The 21,714-nt window shown below is 43.3% G+C and overlaps 2 protein-coding genes across 3 annotated transcripts in view; one reads left to right on the top strand and one right to left on the bottom strand.

Annotated features, from left to right (window-relative positions):
• The window catches only part of stx6 (syntaxin 6), a 48,722-nt gene extending 44,395 nt beyond the window's left edge, over positions 1 to 4,327 (bottom strand). Inside the window, exons 1-2 of one of the 2 annotated variants that reach the window (XM_073063694.1) lie at positions 4,189 to 4,327; positions 3,392 to 3,561 (exon numbers count right to left, since the gene is read on the bottom strand). In XM_073063694.1, the coding sequence (XP_072919795.1) occupies positions 3,392 to 3,561; positions 4,189 to 4,223 (205 nt within the window). In that variant the 5' untranslated portion in view covers positions 4,224 to 4,327. Of the gene's footprint in view, positions 1 to 3,374; positions 3,562 to 4,188 lie in introns of those variants that run through there. The other variant, XM_073063695.1, reaches the window with a different exon arrangement.
• Positions 4,328 to 14,043: 9,716 nt separating this feature from the next.
• ier5 (immediate early response 5) lies at positions 14,044 to 15,542 on the top strand. Its single transcript, XM_073063693.1, has one exon. It carries the CDS (start codon positions 14,236 to 14,238, stop codon positions 14,986 to 14,988), a length of 753 nt encoding a protein of 250 aa, XP_072919794.1. The 5' UTR covers positions 14,044 to 14,235; the 3' UTR covers positions 14,989 to 15,542.
• Positions 15,543 to 21,714: the final 6,172 nt, after the last annotated feature.

Below are 21,714 nucleotides of genomic sequence, written 5' to 3'. Positions count from 1 at the left end.
GGTAGCAGTCCGTCACCTGAAGTGTAATAGAAGTTGGATAATGCAACAAGACAATAATCCAAAAGACAAGAGTGAATAAGCAACAGAATGGTTTAAGAAGAAGAAAATTTATAACTTGGAAGGCTAAACCAAAGTCCTGACCTTAATCTTATAGAAATATTGTGGAAGGACCTGAAGCAAGAAGTTTATGCAAAGAAGCCTACCATCATCCCAGAGTTGAAGCAGTTTTGTAAGGAAGAATGGTCTAAAATTCCCCCAAGCCAATGTGCATGACTGATCAACAGTTACTGGAAACGTTTGAAGTTATTGCCCTACAACGGGATCACACCAGTTACTGAAAGCAAAAGTTCACGTACTTTTTTCAACACATACATGTAATATTGGGTCATTTTTCTCAATAACTAAATGAACAAGTATAATGTTTTGTATACAAAGTATAATTGGCTTCTCTTTATCTAGTTTTTGGACTTTTGTGAAGATCTGATCACATTTTAGGTCATACTTATGCAGAAGTACAGAAAATTATACAGGGTTCACAAACTTTCTAGCACTACTGTATATAGCTAGGGTGCTTAAGACATTTGCATAGTACTGTAGTAATTTTTCATATTGCACTGTACTGTTGCAGTGACAAAAATAAACAAATTTCATGGCATATGTGAATGATGGAAAACCTGATTCTGATATGGATCTCTATTGTGGACTGAGAAAGAGGGAAGTGGGCAGGCAGATGGAAATCATGGTTGGGAGAAGGGGAAGGGAGTGGGGAACAGCAAAAAGACATTCTGTAATGATCAATAAAACAATTGTATGAAATCAAACGACCTTGCCTGGTGTTTCAAGCTTGGGTGTATCTGCACTCACGCCACCACCTGCCCCTGACTCTCCTTCTCTGCCACCTGTCCCACATTCCATCCATGACACTCCACCCTCACCATTCCCAACATCCTTTGCTCCCACCAGATTTTAAACTCACTCTACATTTATAAAGTCTTAAGTTCCCTAGCTATAAAATATATACCTCAGACTTTTGCACAGTACAACTACGGTGAAGATCTATGAAAATGTTTACAGTATTGCAGAAATTGATTTATAGTATAATTGGCTGAGGTTAGTTTGCTTTGGGAAAGAGACAAATGAGATGCTTTCTTATTTGTTCATGAGATGCAATGGTGCTGCCACCATAGCATTTACTGTCCATCCCAATCTGCCTCTGAAATGAGAAAATAGTTAAGAGACAACCATATTTATGGGCCTGGTGTTATGGTCAGTATGATCTGAGGTAAGAATAAACCAGAATTTTTTTTCTTTCAATAGCAATCTAGTTATCAGTTTTTTTTTACTTCCGTCTGCTGCGAAGGGACTTATGCCGATTCAGTAACTTGAATGATAATAGCCATATCTAAACTTAAGTTATTTAACAATATAGAACACCCAGGTAGCATCAATAGTAAGGGCTGTACAGAATGCTTAACTACTAGAGGACATACAGTACCGTGCAAAAGTCTTAGGCATATATAGCTGGGGCGCCTAAGACTTTTGCATAGTAGTGCATTTGTCAATGCGAAGCGGAGTGTGAGTTTATAAATCTGCCAGGAGCAAAAAATGTTGGGAATGGTAAGGGTGGAGTGGCGTGGGAGGGGTGTGGGGCAGAGGGCTGGGAAGGAGTGCCAAGGGCACAGGGCGGCTTGGATGCAGACACATCCACCCCTGAAACACCAGGCAAGGTGTTCGCGTTATTGATCATTACAGAATGTCCCTCTGGTGCTTCCCACTCCCTTTCCCTTCTCCCAACTATGATGCCCTCAATCACCCACCCCCGTGACCAATAGAGATGCATATCAGAATCAGAATCATTATTGAATTCAATTGACTTTTATTTCTTACATCCTTCACATACATGAGGAGTAAAAATCTTCACGTTACGTCTCCGTCTAAATGTGTAATGTGCAATCATAGTAATTTATAATAAATTTCTATTTTCAATTGTTCTCAGTCAATGTAACATAGAATATACTCAAATCAGCATGAGTTAATCAGTCTGATGGCCCAATGGAAGAAGCTGTCCCGGAGCCCGTTGGTCCTGGCTTTTATGCTGTAATACCGTTTCCCAGATGGTAGAAGCTGGAATAGATTGTGGGTGGGGTAACTCGGGTCTCCAATGACCCTACACACCTTTTTACACACCTGTCTTTGTAAATGTCCTGAATCATGGGAAGTTCACAACTACAGAGTCACTGGGCTGTCCGCACCACACTCTGCAGAATCCTGTGACTAAGGGAGTTACAGTTCCCATACCATGCAGTGATGCAGCCACTTAGGATGCTCTCAATTGTGCTCCTGTAGAAAGTTCTTAGGATTTGGGGGTCCCATGCCAAACTTCCTCAACCATTGAGGTGAAAGAGGCGCTGTTGTGCCTTTTCACCACACAGCTGGTGTGTACAGACCACATCAGGTCCTCGGTGATGTGGATGCTGAGGAATTTAGAGCTGTTTACCCTCTAACCCCCATCTTCATTCCTCCTGTAATCCACAACCAGCTCCTTTGTTTTGCGACATTGAGGGAGAGATTGTTTTCTTGACATCACTGTGTCAGAGATGACTTCTTCCCTAAAGGCCACCTTGTTATTGTTTGAGATTAGGCCAATCAAAGTAGTGTCGTCAGCAAATTTAAATTGGCAGATTAGAGCTGTGGGTGGTGACACAATCATGGGAGTAAAGGAGGGGACTTATTAGCACTTACTCATATATGTCATGAATTTTTTTTGCAGCAGTACAGTGCATAAAATCAGCACTGTATTGTGCAAAAGTCTTCAGCAGCCTAGCTATATAATTTTTGCACAGTATTGTAGTTTTAAGGTAAATGGTGGAACTAATGCACAATCTAGGGAAAAAAACTCTGAGGTTGGTGTGGTATGAACCTTCCTTATTCAAAGAGAAAATCTTAGCACATATGAAATTTATTTGGATTTGCATTTGATGCAATGTCATCTACAGGCTAAAAACTGGGAAGAGGAATTCACTGAAATGGCAATTTTTTTTTCCAGCTGAAGGGAAACCACAAAGCTATAAATTTCTGAAATGCTTAAATGAATTATAAATTATAGTGAAAATCTTGCTACCTGAAATAATTTGCAATTCTGTGGCAAGTTACATCAGCAGCCTTTGAAGAGGCTTTGACAGGCAACAACTCCATGGACAACAAGAACCCTTAGGGCAGGGGTTCCCAACCTGGGGTCTTCGGACCCCTCAGTCTGTGGCAGAAACATGTGGATTTGACACAAACACCCTTACTGGTCATTAGTGGATTTGGTTAATTAATCAAAACTGACAGAATATTATAAGTGACTAAAGGGAATATCAAAAACAGTGCACCTGCAGTTAAAGGATATTAATAGTCTCATCAAGATCCTCCAAGTCCCACTCAATACTACGAAGACTGTTCCTCAGCTCATTGGTTGTCCAGTCACACTCTTCCTTGCTGGCTGAAGAGGGATCAGTAAGGAGTTCAGTCCATCGTTGGTACAATCCTTGGGATGTATTCACTGCCTTTTGCACTTCACTGCAAGGACACATTAGTAAACATATGTTTTGGTACCTATCAATCAGTAAAGTCTACATAAGGGGAGAGGGAGAAACTTGGTGGAGGGAGAGGGGGTTGGGGCAATTGAGGGGAGGGAGGATTTCGGGGAAACTTAGGTGGAGAGTAGAGTACACTGATAGGGAAAAGACTGTCAGGGGAAGGAGACTGGCTCGGAAGAAACTATTTGGGGAGGGTGGGGAAATTGGGAGAGATGTGAACTGTCAGGGGAGAGCTGACTGATGGGAATGAGGGGACTTCCGGAGAGAACTAGGGGAGAAGGGGGTGCTAGGGCGTCACGGGGGGAGGGAATCACAGGCGGGGTGCGGTGGGGGAGGGTATCAGCGACAATCACAGTGTGAGGGGTGTGGATCGCGGTGTTGGACGGGTAGGAAATTACGGGTGAAGGGTATCACGAAGGGAGCGATGGTGTGAGGAAATCGATTGTTGCGGGAGAAGGAAGGATGGGGTTGTTGTGGGTAGGGAAGTAGCAACAACTATTCTGGGTGGGTGGGTGGGAGGTCGATAGGGATGAAGGATGAAGGACGGGTGGTGGGGTCTTTGAGGCCGGTTCGAGCTCCATCCGCTTTAGCAGACGGCGTTGCTAACCCTTTCACAACGAAGAAGGGATCTTCCAACGACATGTCGACGATTGATGGCCGGGCTCCGCCTCTCCCGCGGCCGACCTCCGCTCAGTACTTGCCCGTCAGCACCATCTTGCCACCTCCGGCCGTCAACAAGCACTACCGGGTCAGAGGGTGTGCGTTGCCCCTGGTTACGACGGGAAGCACCCTCCCATTGGCCTGCTGCAGTCCTTTTCCAACTTCACTCCTTCCGAACGCTCTGCTCGCCATTCCGTCCGCACTAATTCTAAACTCACCATCAAACCCGCAGATAAGGGAGGTGCTGTCCTGATCTCTACCTAACAGAGGTCCAGCGTCAACTCTCAGACACCTCCTCTTACCTCTTGAACAGGACCCCACGAAGGAACAGCGAGCCATTGTAGCCCACACCATTACCAACCTTATTGACTCTGGGGGTCTCCCATCCACCGCCACCAACCTCATAGTTCCCGCAGCCCGCATCTCCTTTTTCTACCTCCTACCCAAGATCCATAAACCCGCTTGTCTAGATAGACCCATTATTTCAGCTTGTTCCTGCCCAACTGAACTCCTATTGGCTTACCTCGACTCTGTTTTATTCCCCCCGCCCCCCCCCCCCGGTTCTGACCCTCCCTAGCTTCATCTGTGACACCTCAAACGCTCTTGATCTTTTCAAGGATTTCAAGTTCCAGGGCCCCCATCATCTCATTTTTACTATGGTTGTCCAGTCCCTAATCACCTCCATCCCCCACGAGGAAGGCCTCAAAGCTCTCCGGTTTTTTTCCTAGATACCAGACCGAACCAGTTCCCTTCCACCACCACTCTCCTTCGCCTAGCGGAAGTCGCTCTCACTCTCAATAATTTCTCCTTTGGGTTCTCCCACTTCCTTCAAACAAAAGGTGTAGCCATGGGCACTCACATGGGTCCCTGCAATGCCTGTCTATTTGTTGGCTATGTGGAACAGTCTATGTCCCAAGCCTACATTGGTGACCATCCCACACTTTTCCCATGCCACATTGGTGCTGCTTCCTGCATCCATGCTGAACTCGTCGACTTCATCCACTTTGCCTTCAACTTCAGCTCTGCTCTCAAATTTACCTGGTCCATTTCTGACACCACCCTCCCCTTTCTCGATCTTACTGTCTCTATCTCCGGAGACAGCGTATCCATTGATGTCTACTGCAAACCCACAGACTCTCACAGCTACCTTGACTACACCTTGTCCCACCCTACTACACCATCCACTTTTCTCAATTTCTCCGTCTCTGCTGCATCTGAGGCTTTTCATTCTAGAATGAAGGATATGTCTTCCTTTTTCAAAGAAAGGGGCTTCCCTTCCTCCACCATCCATGCTACCCTCAACCCTCAAATGTTTCGGCTAACATGTACTTATAGCTCCTTTCTGTCAAGAAGTCCAAGATCCAGTTACAGAGAGTGATGTTGAGACCGAACAAGGTCAGTTTATCCAGCAGCTTCTGAGAAATCATCATATTAAATGCTGAGCTAAAGTTGATATAGAGCATCCTGACTATGAGACACTATTTTCCAGGTGGAACAAGACAGAGTGGAGTGCAGAGGCTATGGATTCATCAGTGGACCAATTAGAGTGATAGGACGTCTGGAAAGGGCCCAACGTAGCGGATTTAATACGATCCATAACCAACCGCTCAAAGCATTTCATTATTGTTGAGGTCAGTGCCACTGGGCAATAGTTGTTGAAATAGGTTACTGTCACCCTCTTGGACACTGGGACAATGGTGGCCACCTTGAAACCTGAGAGGATAGTGGTCTATTCCAGAGAGATGTTGAAGGTATCTTTTAGAACCTTTGTTAACATTGCTGCACAGTTCCTCAGCAACCCACCAGCGTATGTTATCAGACCCTGCAGCTCTACCTGGCTAGGGTTTTCCTCACACCAGATGAAGCCAGAGTGTCTGCTCTTTGGGGGAAAGGAGGCCTTCCTTGCTGGCACATCATTCTGTCCATCAGACCAAGTGTAAAACTATCAGGAAGAAAGGCGCTTTGTCCATAAGGCCATAAGATATAGGAGCAGAAGTAGGCATTAAGCCTATCGAGTCTGCTCCCCCATTCAATCAGAGGCTGATCCAATTCTTCCAGTCATCCCCACTCCCCTACCTTCACCCCATACCCTTTGATGTCCTGGCTAATCAAGAACCTATCTCTGCCATAAATACACCCAACAACTTGGCCTCCACAGCCGCTTGTGGCAACAAATTTCACAGATTTCCCACCCTCTGACTAAAGTAATTTCTCCGCATCTCAGTTCTAAATGGACGTCCTTCATTGTCATTGATGCACAGGGTGGATGTAGTCCATTATGATCTGAATGCCTTACCACATTATGCTTCATATCTCTGATGTCCCAGAAATGGCTGTATGTTCTTTGTGAACAATCTTGTTTTGTCTTCCTGATGGTGTAGGAAAATGCAGATCCTGCTGACCTCAGTCGTCTTATCCCCCAATCGAAGATAGCATTCCAATTTCTCAGCCGTGCCTGGACCTCTGCTGTCAGCCATGACTTCTAAATTACCCTCACAGAGATGTGTTTAATAATGACAATGATTTCAATGCAGTTCTCTACTTAGTCAGTCACAAATCTTGCATATTCATCGGTGTCAATGTGATGGTCCTAATAATTCTCTTCAGTTGCCTCCCTGCCACTGACATGAGACTCACCAGAATCAGAATCAGATTCAGATTCAGGTTTGTTATCACCGGCATGTGTCATAAAATTTGTTAACTTAGCAGCAGCAGTTCAATGCAATACATAATATAGAAGAAGAGGAACAAAAAAAGTAAACCAATTACAGTATATGTACATTGAGTAGATTAGAAATCACGCAAAAAACAGAAATAATATATATCAAAAAAAGTGAGGTAATGTTCATGAGCTCAATGTCCATTTAGGAATCTGATGGCAGAGAGGAAGAAGCTGTTCCTGAATCGCTGAATGTGTGCCTTCAAGCTTCTGTACCTGATGGTGACAGTGAGAAAAGGGCATGCCTTGAGTGTTGGAGGTCCTTTCTGAGACACTGCTCCTTGAAGATGTCCTGGGTACTTTGTAGGCTAGTATCCAAGTTGGAGCCGACTAAACTTGCAACTCTCTGCAGCTTCTTTCGGTCCTGTGCACCAGTCCCCAGTGTTATCCCCATTTCTTTTCTAAACAGTAGAACAGCATTAGCTACTCACCAGTCCTCTTGTACCTCACCTGAGGCTAGACTAGAGATGAAGATATTGGTCAAGACCCCAGCAACCTCATCCTCTACCTCCCTCAATAATCTGAAGTGTATCCCATATACCCTGGGGATTTATCTACCTTGTGACCCTACATAACTCTTTCTTTATCCCAAAATGCCCTTATAAATTAGTACACCCCACACTGATTTCTCTCTCCTCCATGTCCTTTTCTCCAGTAATTGCTGATTTAGGACCTTGCTCACATCTGTCTCCAAGCATATGTTTGACATTTATCCCTGAGTGGTCCTATCTACTCCCTAGATATCCTCTTGCTCTTGATGTATGTATAGAAGGCCTTGGGGTTCTCTTTAATCCTACTTACCAAAGACTTTTCACGTCCCCTCTTTACTTTCCTAATTTCCTACTTGAGCTCTTTCCTGCTTTCTTTATAATCCTCAAGGGCTATGTTGGTCTTAGCTTCCTAAACCTTGCACATACCTGAAATAGTTTTGGATAGTCTCAAAGCTAAAAAAGATAAACTTCTTGATAAACCTGGGAACTTAGGTCCCCTTGTAAAATCAGAAGTAATAAACTTGTGTTTTCCTTGATTCAGATTTGAATTTTAAATCCCACCAGAGCAGCATTTCTATATTTAAGAAATATTGAAAATGTATGTTTTTCTGTCACATAATGATGCAAAACAACTAATTCACGCCCTTATACGAAACAGACTAGATTACTGCTCTGAACTTGTTACTGGTCTTCCATTGATCAACTTCAACTTATTCAGAACACACCGCTTGGTAGACGTTTAACCAAAACCAGTGAGGGAACATATCACTTCCATACTTGCTTCTCTGCATTGGCTTCCTATATCTTTTAGAACTGATTTTAAAGTTCTCTTACTTGTTTTTAAAGCTTGTAAAGGTCTGCGACCAGAGTACATCACAGAATCATAAATACAAGAAATTCTGCAGATGCTTAAAACACACTAAGTGCTGGAGAAATTCAGCAGGAACTCAGAAGGGGGAGGGGGGTCCTGTAGTATAATCCCAACTGAGTGATTGGACCTTGCTTATTTTTGAATTTTACCCACAGACACAGTGGATAAGCCCTCCATTACATCCCCTCTGCATGCAGCTGTGATATTGTAGCTGATTGATAATACAACTCGCCCCCCCTTCACTGTTTTTTTACCTCCTTCTCTATCTTTTCCAAAACATGGAAACCCTGGAATATTAAGCACCATTCCTGTCCTTCGATCTCTGTTATGGCCACAACATATGGCCAGTTCCATATAATGATCCATGCTCCAAGTTCATCATCCCTACTCGTAATATTCCTATCATTAACATACACATACTTTGAACCTTTAAACATTTCCAATTTTCTCCATTACCTTGCCCCTGCCTATGATATGAACCTTCTTCTCAATCTCCCCACTTTCTGACATGTTGCTGTGGTTCCCATCCCCCTGTCAAGGTAGTTTAAACCTTCCCCAGTAATACTAGCGAACCTGCCTGCCAGGATATTGGTTCCCCTCCAGTTAAAGTGCAGCCTGTCCCAGAAGAGGTTCCAATGATCTGATAATTTGAACCCTGTGCCACAGGTAAACGTCAGCTGCAGGCTTTCCCAGTTAAAAATGAAGTCCCTAACTTGTACATTACAATTTAGAATGGCAAAAAAACAATATTGGGCTGCCGTTGCATATGTCACTATTTTTTTATTAAACAAAATATACTTTATTCAAAAAATAAAATTATATACAATAAACCATTCAATGACTCTCAGTCCTTTACAAATGTTTCCATTAGTCTTTACATTCCCATACTTTAGCCACTCAGGTGGCCCTTTGTTACTTCATATTTACATACACTTGTTCAGGTGTATACACCCCGCCCCCCTACCCCTCAACTCCCGCGGGAGAAGAACCCTAGACTGTGGTCTATATGAGTCAGTGAATGAAGATACTCGCTTCCATTTCCCAAATGCGTTCTGGCATTGTAAAAGATGGAAAGTTACGCCTTTCAACATGTTGAATCGTGACGTAGGGACTACAGAAACCAGCCTCTGGCCTCACATTGTGCTTGTCATTTCTTTAATATTGTCAGGTGATGTGGTGACAGAGAGGATCCGCCCAGTTTAAGCACCCTTCCCCACCCACACACACAAGCAAATTGAAACAAATTGAATAGGTATTGCTTTTTGCCAGAGTTAAAACATTTGTAGACAGGAATATTAAGACGATCTTCAGCTCTCCAAGGCTTTTTTAAAAAAAGTGATGCAAGTTAAAAGTTGGTTGACTTCGGCGGCGCTAAGTTTGTAAATTTACTTTATGGTAAACTATTGGAAATTAAAAGTACAAATTATTTCAAATCTGATCTCCCGTGTTATCCCACTCGTTCACATACCGTTAAATTTTGAGCCCAAGTGCTGTACTTCGATCAATCTTTTAAAAACTACAATAAATAATCTTATTTTTTTTAAACATGTTGAATAGGCCCCGCCTCTTCTTTAGCACATGACTGACCGAAACTGACAATAAACATTACATCAGCGGAAATTCCTCATCAAAACACTACTCTTAAAGGGGGGTAGAGAAGAAGGGTACACTCTCACACGCACAAGCAAGATTTTTGTTTAGCGGATGGTGTAAAGACCGGCTCGAAGGTAGCTCCTTCATTTTAGGAAGTTAGGAACACGATGCTCCAGGTGCCAGTGTCCATAGTCTCGTGTGTCTGCAGGAACAGGAACCACTCAGGCCTTCAAACTATTCACTAGTATCATATCTGCACGTGCAACTTATTTCCCCTCAAATTCCTTCATCTTGGTTATAAAAATAAGCTAATTCAGATTTAAAACCAACTAATTTCCTTGACAATAGCTCACCAAATTACATTGAGAACCCTTCTACCCACAACACTGTGCCATACAGTAATTAATTTACAGTGGCTAAGCACTTCTGCCTGTCACTCCATATCTCTCCATTTTCTGCATATTCATAGAGCCTCTTAAACACCTTTATCATCTGTGTACACCTCCCGCCTCCCGCAACACATTGCAGGTACCCACCACTATGAAAAAATAAACTTGCCCCACACATCTTCTCTGAACTTTCTCTTTTCACCTTCAATATGCATGTCCTCTGGTATGATACATTTCAATCCTAGGAAAAAGATACTGGCTGTCTATTGATGCTTCTGGTAGTCTTATAAAGTCCCTTCTGCTTCTGCTGCTCCAGGGAAAACAAACCCAGTTTGTTCAGCCTTTCCTTATAGCACATGCCAGGCAGCATTCTGGACACGATTACATGATCCCTTTCACAATCGCAATGTATTTAAAAAAGCTTTACAACAAAATGAAGTGAATTTTAAGTAAACTCGCTTTTGTAATGTTGGAAACACAATAGCTGATTTCTACACAGCAAGATCCCAGAAGGCAAGATGGCATTTGCTGAAGCATAAGTATTTACTGGGACACTGGATCAACTTCTAAAAATGTAGAATGCCTCACTCAACTCATGGCAGCCTGGCTTAATACCTGTTTCCAACTCTTTCTCACTACACTTCACGGACCATGTGTTGACAATCAATGGAACATATTGACTAGCATTATCATCTTTCAAATTTGTGCCTGCTTTTCCTTCCAATCCACCTATGTGGATCCACCTAGGATGCGTCCTTGACTCCTGCCTAGTGTTTATTTACCCTGCTGATCCTTGGTGGCATCATTTGAATTCACACTGTGGGTTCCACTGACGATCCCATTCCATCAGCAGGGCAATCAGGAAGGTCACTTGAACTGTCCAGTTCTTGCCAGTCAAGTCCACTCCCCTCAGCTCCCAAGTCCTTACAGAAAGCTTTGATTGAATCTTTCCTTAATATCTTTACAGGTGAAACCACAATACTTTTTACATCCCTGTGTACCTTTTGCCTGTCATTTTATATTTATGTCCCCTGATTTGTGAATGATCAAGTCTTGGGGCAGTTTCTCTGTATTTTTTTGAACCCATCGTGATTTTATGATGTGCCCACCAGAGGACACAACCTCATGGATGTACATTTAGAACAGAGATGAGGAGGAATTTCTTTAGCCAGAGAGTGGTGAGTCTGTGGAATTCATTGCCACAGGCAGCAGTGGAGGCCAAGTCACTGGGTGTATTTAAGGCGGAGGTTGATAGATTTTCGATTCGTCAGGGCAGGGAAGGTTACAGGGAGAAGACAGGTGATTGGTGCAGGGGGGGGAAATGGATCAGCCATGATGAAATGGTGGAGTAGACTCGATGGGCCAAATAGCATAATTCTGCTCTTAAAGGAGGGTAGAGAAGAAGGGTAATCTTATGGTTATGGTCTTATGATTTTATACATTTCTATGAAACCTTATCTCTCTATTTTGGGGAGAACCATCCTCAGAAATTCCAGTCGACCCAAGAAATCCTCTAACAATTCTCTTAAAATCTCTCTGCACCTTCTCACTCATGATTTCTCCATTACTTGTGTTTCATCACCTGTATTTCTGAAACTCATTATCAGGTGAAGAGTAGTTTCTTCCAAATAATATCAAATTGGCTATTGTCTTTGCCATATTTCACAGCCATCTCACTCCTTTGGAATTGTCTTTGATTCTGAGTTGAGCTTCCAGCTCAGCCGATCCATATTACCAGGTAGAACTGCACCCACCTCCATTGCAACACCTCTCCTATCCTGTTTTAGTTCATCTTATGTTGAAACCCTTAACAATATTTCTTATTTCAATCAGTAAACTATTTGCAGGAAGGATGCAGTGGGCCATACAACATCTGTGGGAGGAAAGAAATTTTTATGTTCAAAACCCTGCAAAAGATCTGACAGTGGAGAGGCAAGACAGCCAGTTAGATGAGGAGTGGCAAGAAAGAATCCAAGGTGGTTGGTGGGGTGGAGTGAGGAGGGCTGTAAGATAACAGGCAGGTATTACCAAGTAGGGGAGGTGATTGGATGGAGTTGGGAGACAGTAGTGCGTGAATGATGGATTCAGGTAGTCAGAGAGAAGAATTAGTTAAAAAAACAAGCAAGTTGGGAGTGTGAAGATGCCAGAGGGAGCTGACAAGGATACAAAGAACCATCAGTACTAGATTCTAATAAGTAAAGGTGGTGAGACTGAGAACCATTAGCAACACACACAAAATTCAGCAAGTCAGACAGCATCAATGGAGGGGAATAAACAGTCAATGCTTCAGGATGAGACCCTTCATCAGGACAGTTGTAATCAGATGGGTGGGGGGGGGGGGGGGAGGATGGAAAACCTGTTTGTCAAGTAGGTGGATATAGCCAGTAAGGGGAAGGAGAAGAAGATGGGTGAAGGAGTGGCTGAGAGAAAGGGGATAAAAAATGGGAGGACAAGAGGATCAGAAATGAGGGAATGACAGAAAGAAAGGGATAAAGAAAAATGTGGTGGGGTATCTAAAAGTGGAAATCTCGATTATGGTGCATTTGGGATGTAACTGCTTTGGCTGTTGCTTCAGATTCCAGCATCTACAGTCTCACATGACTATTATTTCAATGATGGTTTACTGGATAAAAAATTATAGGTCTGTGCTCTTCTCCACTTCTTATGTTGTATTAATATCTATTTTAGAACTAAAACATAAATTAAAGCTTTATATTCTACTAATTGTTGCAATTGACTATCTCAGATGCTCACCAATTATAGAAGAGTTTGAGTTTGCTAAGTGATGCACTTCCTCTCTCTGGAGAGAGCTGACTGCAACACAGCCTTGGGATAGGTGAAGGGAATCAGGCCAGACAAATTTCAAATGACCATCTTTCACTTTCTGTTAATGGATACTATGGCGGGTGGGGGGCGGGTCTCCTTTGACTGTTCAGAAACCAGGATTGTGGACTGAGATATAAATAAAATGGGCAGCAACTGTGGTGCTCTACAAATCTATCTTCTCAGCTCCCTACTCTACTCCCAGAAACTGACATGGCCAGATTCTACTCTAATTCCATCTACGAGTTTGCAGATGATAGCACAGTAGTGGGTTATAATGATGAGTTAGAGTACAGAAAGGAAGTACGGAGTCTAGTAATATGGTGCCATGCCAACAACTTTCCCCTCAATATCAGCAGAGTGAAAAAGCTGGTCATTGACTTCAGCAAGGGGTGGGTACACATGCATTTGAGGATTTGGCCACTTTGATAAAGTTACTGGGTCTCAAATTCTTTTACAATGGTAAAGATATTACCTCAATGCAAACTCAGAGAGTCACTATCTTTACTGATTTTTACAGGTTTTGAGACTATAATTGAAATTGAGAAGACACAAAGAAAGTTACCCAGTTTGAAATTGAAATAAACTCACAATTATTTTTGGACTGTGTAGCAAACTGAATAATGTTTGTTCCCATCAGGGAGACAAACAAACAAAAAAGGGAGGTAATCCTCTTTCTTTTCTTCGGGGTCCATGGTATTTTAAGGTGTGCACCTGAAATTCGGTACAAAAGTGCTGGGGAAATGCAGATCATGCCGCTTTAAGAGCGGTTTGGTGACGGCTCTTATTCAAATAAAGCTGAGGCGGGCCTGGACGCCTATTGGCTTAGATGAGTCGGTGTGCGTTTTTTTTTGGAACGCTTGTGGCGATGGTGATTGGACAGTGTTGAGTCGGCTGGGCGGTATAAAGAACTGCTATTTTTAAACGGTTACTATTATCCCGAAGCGGCGCGGTGGTTTTGTGTGTAGCGGGAAGCTAGATTTCACAAGCGCCTTGCTGCTACCAGTCACTCGGGGAAAATCACTCATCCAACTGCACATAGCTTCCCACTGGGTGGTTTGGCTGCTCCCCGTTCGATTCCCGGGACTGAAAGTTTGCGAGCCAGATCATGGAGTTTAAGGTGGAGGCGCACCGCATCATGACCATCTCCCTCGGCAAGATCTACTCGTCCCGGGTCCAGCGCGGTGGCATCAAACTACACAAGAACTTGTTGGTGTCGTTGGTGCTCAGGAGCGCCCGGCAGGTCTACCTGAACGAGCAGGAAGAGTCCTACCTACGGGCGCAAGGCCAGTTCCAGCCGGTGGCAGCAATGGGCGGCCAGCAGCCTCCCAACTGGGCTGAGATGGAGGCGAGGATGGCTGGCGAGGGCCCCGGGGAGCACGGGCCTGCCCGGGCGGAGGCGGCGGAGAGGACTGAACCTCAAGAACAGGCGCCAAGTTGGGCGGAGGCGGAAAGGACTTTATGCCCGCCCTCCGATGAGCAAGGGTCGGAGACAAAGGCCCCGCAAGAACAGCACGCCCCCCGCCAGCCTCCTGCGACTTGTACCCAGCAGCTGGAGGCCCGGGGGACTCGAGAGCCGGGCTGCGTCCGTAAAAAGAGGAGCGGAGAGCAAGGGGAGGCCGAGCCTGAAAGTCTGTTTAAAAGGCCCAGAACCGAGAAGCATTTGATCATCTCCACTGCCTCCCCACAAGAGGAAGAGGAAATGGAGACCTCCAATGTCTCCAATCTCATCAATATCTTCGGCTCCAGTTTCTCAGGGCTCCTGAGTAAGGAGGAGAGTGACGGCGAGAGCGGGCAGATCTGTTGTGATCAAGTACTGGGGAACATGGGTTCCTGGAACAGGGCGATTGTCGCTTTCTGAAAGCTTCGCCCTTTGGGAGAGATGGAGACCAGGACTTTGTCGGCTTTGACTGGTTCTCATTTCTGGAGCATGTGCCACGGCTGAGGAGGTTTGGTTCGGTTCGTATCCTGCACCTCTCAAAAGGCGCCCTCAGCATCACGTGGAGAGCACCACCTCTCAATGAGGAAATGGCGAGGATAGGTGGCCTCTGACAGGCGTGTTCAGTCTCGGTGGCGGACATTTCTTCGAGTTGGGAGTTCCTGTGGATTTTTTTCTGGTTTAATAGTGCGACCCGGTAAATGTTGAAAAGGTAGCAAGAGTATTTCAAAGTTTTGCAGTATATCGAAACCAAATACAGCTTGCTGAATAAGTTGCCTTTTTCCCGTATGTTCTGCGCCCTTTCGCAGATATTAATATGCATTGGATTCGTACTGAGCAGTTTAGATTGCTGTGCGGGTTATTTAACGTCTTTGTTTTATAAAGACATCAAATGTGTTCGATTATTCGTTTTTGTAATACTGTTTTCATTGTATTAATGGTATAATTTACATGAATTAAAAGTTATTTTAATTTAATCTTGGTCTTTGGGCTTGTTTTTACGCGCTGGACCTCGATGGGTTAATTCTGTTGCCGTTGTCGGTTGGGGGAGGGGCGTTTCCTTTGCGGCTATTGTTGGGAGGAATGCATTGGGCTCTTTTAAAGAGACAGTGCTGCTTTGTCTGCTAAGTAGGGTAAAGTTCACCCAGTTCCAACCGCAACTGTATTTTAAACACAGCCACCCGCCCAGAGTTGGTGTACTTGGCTCCTGAGTGACTTATGTCACTCAAGACTTTTATGGAGGTTTAAGTGTAACCACTTCCCTCATTTTGTGCTCTCCAAACTCCCCTCCCGCCCCCACCAAAAGTTGGCCGACTTTTCCATTCCGTCAGTGTCGAGTTGAAACTATATCCTGCCCTAAGTGATCAGGAGCATTTCTCGCCACCACCCCTCTCCAAGAAAAAGCTGCTAGTTTACTTTAGTCTTTACTGTTGTGCTGGGGGAAAAACTGAAGTGCTTAGTGGCTGAGCAGATGCCGAGAAGCAAGAAAATCAAGGGTTTTCGCTGATGCATTCCAGGTGAAAGCTGGGCACTCAGTTGATTCGTTTCTCTTGGCTTCTGCCCCTCTCAGATCACTGGCTTCGTGATATGAGTGTTTGCTGGCTCTAGGCTTGTAGTCGCTGGAGCTCAGAAGAATGAGGGGATCTCACAATTTTTTATTTGAAGGCCTAGATTAAGTGGATATGGAGAGGATGTTTCCGGTAGTGGGGGAGCCTCAGACCCGTGTAGAATTTCTCTTCCTTGCCACTTTTCTGTAAGTGCAAATCCTGGATACCTCTTTATTTCTGATCCCTGGTTTGTTGGTCCGTGATAATTTTCCTGCTGGATCAATTGGAAATGCTGGCTTGTTTAAATGGAGTTTGCAGCAGTAAGACTAGTTAACCCCCATACATGCTCCAGTGGCTTTGGGTATTTTAAAGTTTATAGGACTTGGGGGGGGGGGGGGGGGGGAGATAATGGGATCTGTCTTTGTAGATTGTAGATAATTTTGATCCTGCTCTAAATCCAGTGTAAGTGATCACATGATTTTGAAAACATCTTTTCCAAGGGTTAATAAAAATTCAAAAGCAGTAGTTTGTGTAGAACCAATTAAAACACAAGGAGCAAATTGTAGATTTGCTGATGAGGCTGATTAAATTTTGATCTTTCAAATGTGGCCTAACCAAGTTTTATACAGGTACAAATGGCTTTCCATCTCAATCCCAATGCAGTTTTGACCTGAAATGTTGACAATGCCTTTCTCTTTTCTTCCCTAACTCAGTACATCCCTATTCTGAGACTGTCTTCTGTTCCTAAACTCACTACCATAAGAAATACCTCCATATTCACTCTATTGAGGCCTTCAACATTTGATAATAGCTTTTAATGAGATCTTCCCTCATTCTAAATTCCAGAGAGTACATGCCCAAAGCCATCAATCACTCATCTAATTACCTTTCATTTTCGTGGACATCTGAACTGTCTCCAATGTCAGCACATCCTTTATGAAATAGCGGGCTCAAGATGCTCTCAATACTCCCAAGTGAAGCATCAACAGTTCCTTGTAAAGTATTCCTGCTTGCTTTTATATTTTAGACCCCTCAATGGATGCTAGCATTGCATTTACTTGCTCACCAATGACTCAACCTGTAAATTAGAGTTTGGGAAATCTTGCACAAGGTCTCCCAAGTCATTCTGCACATCAGAGTTTTGAATTTTCTCCCCATTTAGAAAGCAGACTATACTTTTATTCTACCAAGTTGCATGACCATACATCCCTACACTGTATTCCATCTTTGCCCATTCTCCTAACTTAAGTCCTCTTGCATCCTTCCTGCTTCAACACTATTTGCCCTTCCACCTATCTTTGTATTGTTCACAAACTTTGCTACAAAGCCATCTGTTCTGTCATTCAAATCATAGATATAAAACACGAAAAGCAGTCCCAACATGGACTCTGGCAGACAATTAGAAAAGGCTCCCTTTATTCACACTGTCTCCTGCCAGTCAGTGCTCTATCCATGCTAGTATCGTATTTAGCAGCCTGTGTGGCACCTTATCAAAGGCCTGAAAATCCAAGCAGCCATCTACCAATTCTACTTAGTCTATTGTGCTTATTTTTTTCAATTCTAACAGTTTTGTCGGGCAAGATTTTCTCAAGGTAACCATGCTGAACTTGGCCTATTATGTGCCTCCAAGTACCCTGAAACCACATCCTTAACAATCAACTCCAACATCTTCTCAACCACTGAGGTCAGGCTAACTGGCCTACAATTTTCTTTCTTCTGTGTCTCTGTGTAGTGACATTTGCAGTTTTCCAGAACCGTATCTACTTGAAAGATCAATGCCAATGCCTCCACAATTGCTTCAGGTCCTTACTTCAGAACCCTGGGGTCCATCTGGTACAGGTGATTTGTTTCTCTTTACACCTGTTTTTCAAGTACCTTCTCCCAAGTAATAGCAATTGCATACACTCTGCCCCCTGACACTCTCAAACTTCAGGTGTACACTTCCCACCACTGGTGTCTTCCACAGTGGTGCAAAATACTTACCAGTTTGACTGCCTTTTCCTTGTCCCCATTACTATCTCTCCAGTGTCACTTTTAGTAGTCTAATATCTGCTCTTGCTTTTACTCTTAATATCTGAAACAAAACTTGGTATTTCCTTTATTGTTGGCTAGCTTATCTTCGTATTTCAACTCCCACACCCATTATGGCATTTTTAGTTGGTTTTCAAGCTTCCAATCCTCTAACTTCCACCAAATTTTGCTCTCTCATATTCCATCTTCTGCTTGTATGTTGGCTTCGACTTGTCAGCCTGTTATCTTGCCTTTAGAATACTATGTTGGGATGTATCTATCTTTGAATTTCTCCCAGAAATTCCAGCCTTTGCTGCTGTGTCATTATCTCTTAGTGTTCCCTTCCAATCAGTTTTGGCTGGTCTCAATAACTCCCTTACTCCACAATAATACTGATACATCTGACTACTTCTAGCTTCTCCCTCTCAAATTGCAGGATGACCATTGCCCATATTTCCAATTGATTATCCTCCTGAATCCAAGATTCCACCAATTTTTTTTTTTATGTATCGTCAAATGTGTTCAGAGCTTGATGTTTGAAGGTGTACAACATCCTTTTGGTTGGTGAGCCTGAAAGTCGGGTTAAGGGTAAATTGTTCAGAAGAATAAGAATTGGGAGGCTGTCCACTTAGGAGTTATTAAGTATGCTTTTTTTTTGTAATAAAAACTGGGCAGAATCTGTCCTGGCTTAGAGTTGAACAGACAGAAATGAGGCTAAGTGGATGTGAATGAGCTGGAGTAATTCAAGGTATGAAATAACACGTTTCTGCCTTGAAGTGAGTTAGGTTTCCTCACTCTTCAGCAAACTGGGCTTTAATCCTGACCTGTGGTGAAGGGACATCTAGATTAGGGCAGCAGAGTGGTATAGCTGTTAGACCTGCTGCCTCACTTCTACAATAAACTTAAAAGTTCAAAGTAAATTTACTATTCAAGTATGTATATGTCACCAAATAGTACCCTGAGATTTATTTTCTTGCAGGTATTCATAGTGGAACAATGAATCAATAGAAAAACCACACGGAGACTGAGAAATTGTGCAAATACAAAATTAAATAATAAATAGATAACACAGAATGTGACTTGTAGAATCTTTGAAAGCGAGTTAAGAGGTTCTGTTCAATGATTGACTCAGTTTTGTGTTAAGTGAATATGTCCACGCTGATTCAGGAGCCTGACAGTTGAGAGGTAGGACATAACTTCCTGAGCCTGGTGGTGTGATATCTAAGGCTCTTGTACCTCCTTCCCGATGGCTGCAGTGAGAAGAAAGCATAGTTGGGACAGTGGGGGTTCTTGGATGGATGCTACTTTATTGTGGCAGTGCTGTTTGTCAATGTGCTCAATGGCAGGGATGGCTTTCTGTGATTAACTTGGCTGTATCCGCCACCATTTTTCTGTTCTTGGGCACTGGTGATTCTGTTCCAACCAGTCAAGATACTGACCTTGGCACTATCTGTATGGAGTTTGCATGTAACTGAACTTTTCCCAGGATTTGCATTCAATCGGTTAACAGGCTTGGCAACTTGGAGCTACAGTGTGTATGTGGGTGGCAGGAGAACAAATGGTGGTTTGTGGGAGCTTACATTATCTTCTGGTGATCTTGTGGGTTTCCGATAGATGCTCTGGATTCCTCCCACATGCCAGAGAGGTGGAAATTAATTGCACACCGTCAACAGTGTGCTGGTGAGCCTAGTTTCGGGGGGGGGGGGGGGTGTGAGCAGATGGTGGCAATGTAGATTTGATGTAAATAAGTTCCCAACCTATTTCATGCCATGGACCTGTATTATAAATGGATGTTTGATAGCATAGATTTGATGAATTGACAGGTCTATTTCTGCACTGTATTTCTCTCTGGCTATAATTGATCTTGGTATGTCCTACACACTAGATCAATAAAATGAGAATTGTATTCCATACAAGGAAATAAGTCAGCTAATTTTAACGTAGCGTAATTCTGACAGCACTGAGAAGTGATCAGATTTCCTTGATGATTGGTTGAAAGGTGGTGGACATACTGTAAATCCTGCTTTTCCCAATTTTACATTATCATTTACTGCCTTGCAGTGGGAGGAAATCAGCTAATTTGGGCGCCCAAAGAAAGTTCCAACCAGTGTTGGCCACAACTATGCTGGCAAATGGGGGTTTCTGAAGTTTGTCTCAACTACTGGTTCCCTCTGCTCCAGGTTTCAGTCAGGACTGTGCACTTCATTCCTTGGATGAGGACCACATCTGCTCTCCATAACCTACTCAATGACACAGGTTTATTCAGCAGGATCAAAGTAATTGTGTTCCCCTGTGCCCCTGTGTGTGTCAAGAGAGGGAACATCTGACACTTGGCTATGCCCAATTACTACCTTCTCCAGATGTAAGAACTGAAATCCCATTTTCCAACTTTGTCTGCTGGTCAAATCAAATTTTGCTGAGGCTCTGGTGCTCAATACCACTGTTGGGACTTGTTTACTATGACTAACTGCTATCATGAATGGCTGAGGATTCGTACTCCCCTGCCCATCCAGTCTCTGATCAGGTTCAGACATGTGGGGAGTCAGCTAGATAGCTCTGATCATTTGTATATTGCAAAGTCAGCATTAATTGCCCTTTTGGTGCTGGTGGAGAGTTGCAGAAGTGGTTACAGTGCAGATAAACTCAACACTATTCGGTAAGAAGTTCCAGGGTTCCAGTCTAAAGTCTCTTTTCAAGTCAGCATGGTAAGGAAATTTGGAGTGGGTAGTTCTCTGTACTTCCTGGTGCTAGTGGAGCTCGCATATTTGTGTGTACTGTTTAAGTGTTGCTGCAACATCTCTTGATAGCCCTGCACTTGTAGTGGAAGAAATGTGTACAAGGAGGGGACCAGAGATGGCCGGGCAGCTAATTTGTTATTCACTCTCAACCCCATTTTCTTGCCTTCAAACCTTTTACACTTAGTAGATAAGAACTTGTCAGCCATTACTTTAAATATACACAATGACTAGTCTCCACAGCTCTCTGGGGCAATGAATTCCACAGATTTGCCATTCTCCTCCTGGAGGGATGTTCTTTTATTCTGAGGCTATGCCCTCTCATCCTAGACTTTCCCACTACTGGAAACATTCTCTCCACATCCACTATTCAGGCCTTCCTCTGGAGATTTACTGTGTGAAATGTGGTTTATGATCTTATGACTCATATAATAGTGAATTATGATCAAATCACATTATAATGTAATATTTTGTGATATAATATAATGAAATTATTAAAAATCACACAACGAATTATTGTTGTATGTTGTGTAATACCACGGGCTGCTTACTTGTGTAGCAGTCGTGTGTGTGCCACTTTGTTAAAGGGCTTCTGAAAATCCAAATAAATAACATCCTTTTACTCCTGCCTGTTATTTCCTCAAAGAATTCCAACAGATTTATCATCAGCATCTCTTAAGGAAACTATGCTGATTTTGGTTTATTTTATTGTGCCACCAAGTACCCTAAAACCTCATCCTTAATAATGGGCTCTAACATTTTACCAACCACTGAGAAAGACTGTCTAACTGGCCTATAATTTTCTGCCTTTTGCCACCCTCCTTCCTTAAAGAGTGAAGTGACATTTGCAATTTTCC

Source organism: Hemitrygon akajei, chromosome 12 (genome assembly GCF_048418815.1).
Source record: "Hemitrygon akajei chromosome 12, sHemAka1.3, whole genome shotgun sequence".
In the NCBI taxonomy this organism is placed as follows: Eukaryota; Metazoa; Chordata; class Chondrichthyes; order Myliobatiformes; family Dasyatidae; genus Hemitrygon; species Hemitrygon akajei.
The sequence above is the reverse complement of the archived record's forward strand: the minus strand, read 5'-3'. Positions and strand labels throughout refer to the sequence as shown.

What these genes read in the sequence shown, in the direction of transcription:
- ier5 (XM_073063693.1), top strand. Translation starts at nt 14,236, where the DNA reads ATGGAGTTTAAGGTGGAGGCGCACCGCATCATGACCATCTCCCTCGGC.